This window comes from Oreochromis niloticus, linkage group LG7 (genome assembly GCF_001858045.2).
Source record: "Oreochromis niloticus isolate F11D_XX linkage group LG7, O_niloticus_UMD_NMBU, whole genome shotgun sequence".
Classification (NCBI taxonomy): Eukaryota; Metazoa; Chordata; class Actinopteri; order Cichliformes; family Cichlidae; genus Oreochromis; species Oreochromis niloticus.
The window spans coordinates 2,173,338-2,182,277 of NC_031972.2; the positions used below are offsets into that span (position 1 = coordinate 2,173,338).

Below are 8,940 nucleotides of genomic sequence, written 5' to 3' on the forward strand. Positions count from 1 at the left end.
ATGAAATTTACGATGCAACTTTATATCTTACCTGCTCTACACTCAGGGCTTGAATTACAACAACAGTCAATCACATAAAAAATACTTTTGGTAGTTCTGTGTCTCTGTCTCTCTCCTCCAAACCCAGATGGCTGCTGGTACTGAGCCGGGTTCTGCTTTTCCTCTGCACTGTCGCTTCATGCTGCTCAGTGTAAGGGATTGTTGAGGTTGAGTCCATATGTCCTGGGAACAACTGCTGGGCAATGAGACCATGCAATTTTCTGGGATTTCTTAGATAGAAAACTTGTGAACTCCACTTGTCCTTAGTCTTCACAGCTCACCTTTTTACAGTTTATTAAATCAAAATGCTCCAGTTTATGCTTAGACATTATATCCAAAACTTGAGGATAACTCTGGCCAATCTAATTCCAGGTAGAGGCTATTATGTTTCAAACGTGCTTGATTAGCAATCTCAGTCAATCCTACATCAATCAAAACAATGCCACCAGGCATTTATGGTGACAGAATAAATTAAGCGAGTTATTATCATAAGTATTACAAAAATTTAAAGGTCTGCTAAATGATGTTAATGCAGCACTACGGATGATACCTACAACCACGATTACCGACACTAACAAGCTGATCTACACTACGGCAGCAGTGATCAGTGAGATGCTTGGCTACAAGTTGAACAGCCACAAGGGGCAGTACCCTCCATGGAGAAGGAGGCTAGAGGGCATGATCAAAGTAGCACGGAGGGAGGTTAGCCAACTAACGGAGTTGCAGAAAGGCGCGACAAAGAAGGTGCATAAGAAATACAGCAAGCTGTCCATACCTGAGGCCTTGGAAACTGCCAAGCAAAGACTCACAGCCTTGGCCAGCCGCTTGAGGAGGTACACCAGAGAGATCGAAGGCAGGAGAATAAACCAGCTGTTCTCCACAGAACCAGCAAAGGTGTACTCTCAGTGGCAGAGGAACAATAGCAGAACAGCACCACCAAGGCTGGAGACGGAGCAATACTGGAAGAGCATATGGGAGAAGGACGCAACCCATAACGGCAATGCTCAGTGGCTAGTGGATCTGAGGGCAGACCATAGCGACCTCCCTGAACAGGGTCCGGTAACCATCCTGATCCCCAAGGACCCCAAGAAGGGACCGGTCCCATCCAACTACCGACCAATAACCTGCCTCAGTACTACATGGAAGCTCCTGTCAGGCATCATATCGGCTAAGATGAACAGGCACATGGGTCAATACATGAGCGGGGCACAGAAAGGGATTGGCAAGAATACCAGAGGCGCAAAACACCAGCTACTGGTAGACAGAAGAGTCAGCCGAGACTGTAAGACCAGACTGACCAACCTGTGCACAGCCTGGATTGATTACAAGAATGCCCCACAGCTGGATACTGGAATGCCTAGAACTGTACAAGATCAACAGGACCCTAAGAGCCTTCATCAGGAACTCAATGGGGATGTGGCGTACAACACTCGATTCACTGGTACACACTACCAGGATATACAGCAATGACATTGGAATGTCGTTCGGACTGGAGAAGTGTAGTCGGATGGTAACAAAGAGAGGGAAGGTAGTCAGAACTGAGGGGATTGAACTACCAGAAGGCAACATTGCAGATATAGAGGACAGTTACAAGTACCTGGGGATCCCGCAAGCGAATGGGAACCATGAAGAGGCCGCTAGGAAAGCTGCAACCACCAAGTACCTGCAGAGGGTCAGGCAAGTCCTGAGGAGTCAGCTGAACGGTAAGAACAAGATCCGGGCCATCAACACCTACGCCCTGCCCGTGATCAGGTACCCTGCTGGGGTAATAGGCTGGCCAAAGGAGGAGATAGAAGCCACTGACATAAAGACAAGAAAGCTCCTTACCATGCATGGAGGGTTTCACCCCAAGTCCAGCACCCTGAGGCTGTACGCTAGGGGTGGGTTTTAATAATCGATTCATCGATTAAAATCGATTCTGGCTTGGATAACGTGAAATCGATTCATTAAAATCCTGAATCGATTTTTTAATATAAATTTATTTTGCCCGAAACGCCAGAATCTCAGGTGAAACCTCACAAAATTTCAACAACCACCAAACAGCCAAAACAGTAAATGAGAGCAGGTACAGGGATTCTGCACAAGGACGTAAACACACAGCGCGGACCCGCGGATCAGAATCAGTGAGATGTCGCCTTTCTCACCCGACGGGCGCTGCAGCTTTAAGCGGCTGCGCGCGCTCCCGCGGACGGCAATCACTTTCTGGCAGACAATCACTTTTTGGCACAACAACTGCACGGACACGGTCGGGGCTGAAAGCCGACAGCTCGCTGATTCTGATGTTTCGGCGGGTCCGCGCTTTGTGTTCACGTCCTTTTTGCGCTGATTCTAAAGCTTAGTTTTATCTCTCTCCAAACAATAATGACTGAACCAGCAGCAAAAGAAGATCCAAACTACGCTTCACATAAACATCGTCATGAAATCACTCTGACTTTTACTGTTTTAGAGGAGGTGGCTGATATCCAGAAATCCTACCAGTGGCTGGACAAAGCTGGACTGAAAGACAGCACAGAGGCACTAATCATGGCAGCACAAGAACAAGCTCTGAGTACAAGATCCATAGAGGCTGGGGTCTATCACACCAGGCAAGACCCCAGGTGCAGGCTGTGTAAAGATGCCCCAGAGACAATCCAGCACATAACAGCAGGGTGCAAGATGCTAGCAGGCAAGGCATACATGGAACGCCATTACCAAGTGGCCGGCATAGTGTACAGGAACATCTGTGCCGAGTATAACCTGGTAGTCCCAAGGTCAAAATGGGAGATGCCCCCAAGGGTGATGGAGAATGACCGAGCTAAGATCCTGTGGGACTTCCAGATGCAGACGGACAAAATGGTGGTGGCTAACCAACCGGACATAGTGGTGGTAGACAAACAGAAGAAGACGGCTGTAGTGATCGATGTAGCGGTTCCGAATGACAGCAATATCAGGAAGAAGGAACACGAGAAGCTGGAGAAATACCAAGGGCTCAGAGAAGAGCTCGAGAGGATGTGGAGGGTGAAGGTAACGGTGGTCCCCGTGGTAATCGGAGCACTAGGTGCAGTGACTCCCAAACTAGGCGAATGGCTCCAGCAGATCCCGGGAACAACATCGGAGATCTCTGTCCAGAAGAGCGCAGTCCTGGGAACAGCTAAGATACTGCGCAGGACCCTCAAGCTCCCAGGCCTCTGGTAGAGGACCCGAGCTTGAAGGATAAACCACCCGCAGGGGCGTGCTGGGTGTTTTTTTTTTTTTTTATATATATATCTATATCTATATATATAGATATAGATATATATATTTATTTATTTTGAGGGAAGTTAGAATAATCTTAAACAACTTTTAATGAAATATCCACAGGTAGTCTTACAAAGGTATGTAAGAAAAGACCTAACACAGAATAAAATGCATCACTTATTACCTGAGAGGAAAACCAAACTTCTCGACTGATTTTTGGAAGAATGCCAGTGTTGTTGATGCCAGATTGTTGGAAGCAGCACCGAGATACATAATCTTTAGAGGAAAAAGAACAATGAGCAACTTCCATGTAAATACTGCATTTGATTTACTTACTAAACTAAACTTACCTTACGAGAAAAGCCATCAATACCTCCAAAGATCACAATGTTATAGCTGAATGGGGAAAACAAAATATTTTTTATCTTTTTTTGAATTATCACTTTGAAGTGTTTAAATGTAAGCAATGCAAGATGTAATTTATGTCTGTCCAGATGCAAATATAGTAATGAGTAAGATAACAAAATACAGTTATGAACATTTGCAGCTGAAAAAATTCTCAGGAATATCGTTCACTTCAAAAGATCAAATAATTTACCGTATCAGTTTATGGTTTGTGTCAATATGCATTAGAGACTGTGGTCCTGGGACGGAATAAGCACGTCGAGCAATGCATCCCAAGGAAACCATCCTTGACACAACACCAGCTGTGTCAACACGGTGCATAGAACTTCGAACCCTTTGGTACTGGATTCTGTGTCCTCTGGCCTGAAGAAGTGCTTTCACCATCCGGTATCCAGCGTGAGGCTGCCTGGATTTTATGTCTGTAATGCATTGGTCCAACTCTTCATCTGACAGGCTGCTATAGAGTGCTTTGACTGAAAGATTGAACTCATTCATGCGTCGGAATACTGTGCTTCTGGACATTCCCAAAATTTTAGCAATGGCTGGGATGGACAAGTTCAGTTCCAGAAGGCTGTTAAGATGATAGGGGGAAAGAGCCATTCTTAGTCGCCCAGTAGGTCCCCACTCAAACTGAATGACAGCACTATGTAGAGTCATTTTATCCTTTTCTCGGTTTATCAGAGTATGTAAACTACATAATGCATCTAAGAGGACAGGGCAAACCTCAACTTGACCGGACAAAGCTTGTAGAAAAACTAGTTCCTGGGTGCGAATGAAATCTAAAAAGTCCAGATCCAGGGGAAGGTGTTCAAGACAATGTTCTAAACGTGAACGCAGTCTCTGAAGAATATGATGTAGGAGAAGATCCTAAGAAAGAGGAAAAGGTAGAATTATTTTTGTAATTTTTAAATCACCAACAAAAAGTGAGTTAAAAACACAATGTTAGTTACGTTAACTGAATATTCTTAGGCTATAAGATTCTAAAGTTTATTTTATCATATTTCCTTATGGTTCTTTCAAAAAAAGTTTATTTTGTAATTCATGCCATTTGTTGTAGTATTTTGATTTTCTGGTTAGGATTTTATTTATTCTTTTCTTACATCTTTTGTTTTAATAGCACAGTTTATTTAAAAATTGAGCTCGCAAGAGAAAAAGCTTTTTTCCCCCTATTTTATCTTTTTTATTTAAATGTTTTTGAGAACAAAGCCAAACCAAACCTTACTGAAGAAAGCTGGAACTGATTTTTGAGTTTAGTGTTCCCAAGGAATACTCTGAATGGATGAAAAAAAATGAAAATAGATTGCCTGGCGGTGTGTTTCATTTATGAAAAGGTCAGAAATTTAAATTTGATATTGTCAAATTTAATCTCTTTTGTTTATGAAACAGTGAGCATGAATTTCTTAATGGGTCGCTCAGTTTGGGGAATTTGTGGGTAGCCTGCAAGGGCCTCAACTTCTCCATTCCCACAATGTGCAACAAATGGGCACAGCTGATCTTCAAGAGTGGAACATCGGCCAGTTACTTCCAACTTTAACGCAGCTTGTAGTCTTGGAGAGCAGCATGCCAAAACTGCTTGCACAACTTTTGCTAACAGTGGAAACGGATTGAGAAATCCACGTAAACAGATTCATAAACCGAAAGATTATTTTACAGGACTAATTTTCATATCAACCGCTGGCTGACCACAAACCCTGAGGGTGTATACGAGAAGCAGAAGAAGCAGAAGGAATATCCCGTTTAACTTATGCTATCTGTTTAAGTTTAGATAGTATTTGTAAAGATATTGACCATATCCTTTTCTGAAAGTGTGGATATAATGGATGGGGTAAGGTACTGGCATGCTACAACTTTATAGTTGTTAAATTCTGGGTACAAGTATACATGCCCATATTGTACATGTTTTTTAATATTATTATTATTTTCATCATCCTACCCAATTACATGTTCCTTTTAATCAGGTTGTGCTGTTTTAATGATTTTACAATATAATTTACATTGTGCTCCTTAAATTTTCCCTAATTGTATGTTATATTAATCCTATATTTGCGTTTTAATATTTCTAATGTTTGCCTTGCTTTCTGCACTTCCTGGTCTGCCTCTGTCTCGCCTGTATGGCTGCATTTACACCTAAATTTCCCCAACAAAGGATGTTTTAATTCACCACTATTCCAGTGAAACACGAGTCTCCCATCTTCCTGCTACCGGTCTCGAGTTTTTATTCACCAAAGCACACACCAACTTCATACTGACGGACATATCACTGCCCTATTCCCGCCTTGTCTGACCGTGTTTTGTGGCTTTGGTTCACTTCACCTCACTCTTCCCCATTCTAGTCATTAAATCAGGCCGTTCTGCAACCATGGCAGCCATTCACTCTATGGCTTTATTCATGGTGTATTTTATCCCTTCACCAAATGCCGTTCTCGTTTCCCACATTATATTTGCAGTGTTCGTCTATCTATCAATATCTGCGGAGTATGGTTTTGTACCGAGTATCCTATTTTGTAGAGCACAGCATGTAAAGGTTAGCTCAGTTAGCAGGATGCTAGCATGTAGCGCTTACTGAGACACGCCTCAGACGAGTTGAGCAAAGACCCCGTCTGTGTACTTTATACGTGACCAACTGATTTAAATAAAATTAACGTTTCAAAAGACAAACTAGAAGATAGAACACAATACACTTTTTTTTTTTTTTCTTTTTTTTTTAAACCTGTCCCGTTTGGTTCTTTTGCCATCAGAATTATTGTCTAAAGGCGAAGAAAGATGCCCAACGGATTTACTTTACCAAATGGACCATCCCAGCCTTGCCGTAATGGTCCATTTGATTCACCTTTTATTGTTTATTTTATTTTCACTTGCTGAATACGGGACAGACTTGACTGGTGGAAAGAAAGGGGAGAAAGAAAGAGGGAAAGAAAAACAGCTGAGAAGAGGGACGAGGGAGAAGGGCAAAAACCAAAAACCAACAGAATAAGCAGACAAAAAATACATATATCGATCACCTGGATCACCTGTTGAGAAAGAAAAAAAGAAAGCAAGCAGAAGAAAACGAGAGTAATAAACAAGATCACAATGATATATGGGAATATGACAGTAAATACTAAATATTAAACATTATTGTGCAGCACGTGAGATCGACAGCGCACAGTGTGCTTTGAGGTAGGAGCCAAAAAGGGTGTAGTTTGTGTGTGTGATCACCCGTGTGTGCACCTGTGAGCATGAACGCGCTTGTTTTTAAAAGGTTCCTTCATGTAATGATCTGCTAGAGGGTGTGGGGGGCCACTGCCCCGTCCTCCAGGGCATGAAGCAGGTATGGAGGAGATCAAAACTCCAGACATCCAGAGGCCCTCAGAACACAAGAGACCAAGGAAGACCAACAGAGGGGCAGCCGCGCCACTATCCCAGAAAGAGCTGAGGAGAGTCCCAGATGAGGGGTCACTCAGCAGCCGCGGAGCAGAAGCTGGGGGGGCTGCAGTGACGTGCCCGTGAGCTCCGCCGGCAGCCAGCTGTGCCTGAGTGACCGAGCCCCGGGCCGAGAGGCCGAGGGCACCCCATCCCCGAAGTGGCCCGAGCGAGCCCCAGGCTCCAGGCCCCGATAAGCAGCCGCCAAGGAGTGAGCCGGTGGGTACCTGGGCGCCCACCCCCGGACACAAAGAACCACCAACGCACCGATGTCTGAGGGCGTCTGCCACCGGCAGGGGAAGTGGTGGGGGGAGATGGGCCTCCAAACCTTGGAGGGCCTGAGATGTCCCCAGAGAGGTGGCGTCTGATACCCAACCTGACATATAGACACAGACAAACAAGCACACACAGATACAAACATCTATTCTCACCCTCATGCTCTCATATACAATTACTCAACACTCACCCAACGTGGAGACGGACATAAAGAGACGCTGTACACACAATCGCACTCCCCAAGCGTACTCTAAGCCCCGGGTCTAGGTACCCTTGCCCCTGGAGGGGGAAACTGCGCCCAGACCCAGGTGATGTTACCCTTTTCCCTGCGGTGGGGAGAAGCAGACTGCCCCGACTCCGCAGCAGCAGGGAGGCCCCACATTCCAGACCCCAGTCGGATGGCCAACTCCTCCTCCTAGCCCCCCCCGCTCCAGCAGGCCGCAGAGAACGGGGGTGTAGGAAGACTCCAAACCTCCCTCCACCCGCTCATATGTAGTGTTGATGTATGTGTATTCTAAGGTGCATTTAAAACCCAGGAGGGCATGGAGCTACCTGCCAGAGCAGCAGGTAAGCGTATAGCCCCTCCTGCTAGCCCTCAATGTCTACGTGTATTTAAAATTGAGAGGTGGGCAACGACGCCAGGGGTGAGGTGTACACCCTGATGGTAATTTGGAATCCGTGTAGCGTGCCCACCCCCAAGATCCTATATGTATGTGTAATGAGAGTGTGAGTAATGTGAATGTCTAAGTTGTGGGATAAAATTGAGGCAGAGGCAGCCAGAAGGGGACAGAGGGGGGGGATGTCTCCTCTGCACCCTGGTGACACACCCCTACCCCAAGGCCCTGCATGTGTGGGTGATTGTGGTGGAGCGGGAAGAGGGAGGCAGCTGGAGATGGGGAGGGAAGGAAGGGAGGGGCAAGTGACCCCTCCCTGGGGCCAGCTCCCCCGCTGACCCCAGTAGGCACCCCCATACTCTGCAACCCGCCAGGGAAAGGGGGCCCAGGCCCATCCGGACCGGGCCCAGTGCAGCAACGCCGCCCAGCCCCACAGAGCCCGGGACAGCCCACCTGACCCCACCACAGAGAAAACTGCACCCACCCCATCATCCACTCATCTTCCAGACTACACAAGACAATAGACGCCCAGGCTGAGATCTTCCTCCACCTCTCCTGTATCTCCCCCTCCTGCAGAGAGAGTTCCTGAAGAGAGGAAATCTTCACAATACACTTACCGGAGAACCGCCAGGGTTTGCCGCTGCCATCTTGCCGCTCCTAAATTCAAAACTGCCTCTGCAGACAGGCAGGGGAGGCGCGGAAATTTTCTTTGAGTTAGTCAAACGTTTTCCTCAGTTCGAGTAGATGATAAAATAAAATAAAAATGAATGGGATTTTAAGTAGGACTAGGCGTTCTGTAATGATCTCTATTTAGGAGAAAAACTTAATCACTCACCTCTAAACAGCTCTCTTTTCAGGAGACACACTGCTGGCTAACGGTGTCATGTGATCAAACAGCGTAATTTAATTGGCTGAGAGCCGCTCGACTCGATCTAGTGCTGATTGCTCTGGCTTGGGCCATTTAAGTTCATCACTTTTGCAGTTGAAT

General features: G+C 45.8%; 1 protein-coding gene across 1 annotated transcript; it reads right to left on the reverse strand.

The window, feature by feature from the left end:
- LOC109202779 (uncharacterized) lies at window positions 1–8,940 on the reverse strand. Its single transcript, XM_019360899.2, has 6 exons — window positions 8,788–8,940; window positions 8,570–8,627; window positions 3,854–4,527; window positions 3,606–3,651; window positions 3,440–3,531; window positions 1–232 (listed from the first exon to the last, which is right to left on the reverse strand). The coding sequence occupies exons 2-6, from the start codon at window positions 8,597–8,599 to the stop codon at window positions 67–69; spliced, it is 1,008 nt and encodes a 335-aa protein (XP_019216444.2). The 5' UTR covers window positions 8,600–8,627; window positions 8,788–8,940; the 3' UTR covers window positions 1–66.

Coding starts and splice junctions, on each gene's coding strand:
- LOC109202779 (XM_019360899.2), bottom strand. CDS start 8,599: ATGGCAGCGGCAAACCCTGGCGGTTCTCCG. Junction 3,652..3,853: donor ACAAACCATAAACTGATACG/GTAAATTATTTG, acceptor TTCCCCATTCAG/CTATAACATTGTGATCTTTG. Junction 233..3,439: donor AAGTTTGGTTTTCCTCTCAG/GTAATAAGTGAT, acceptor ATTGCCCAGCAG/TTGTTCCCAGGACATATGGA.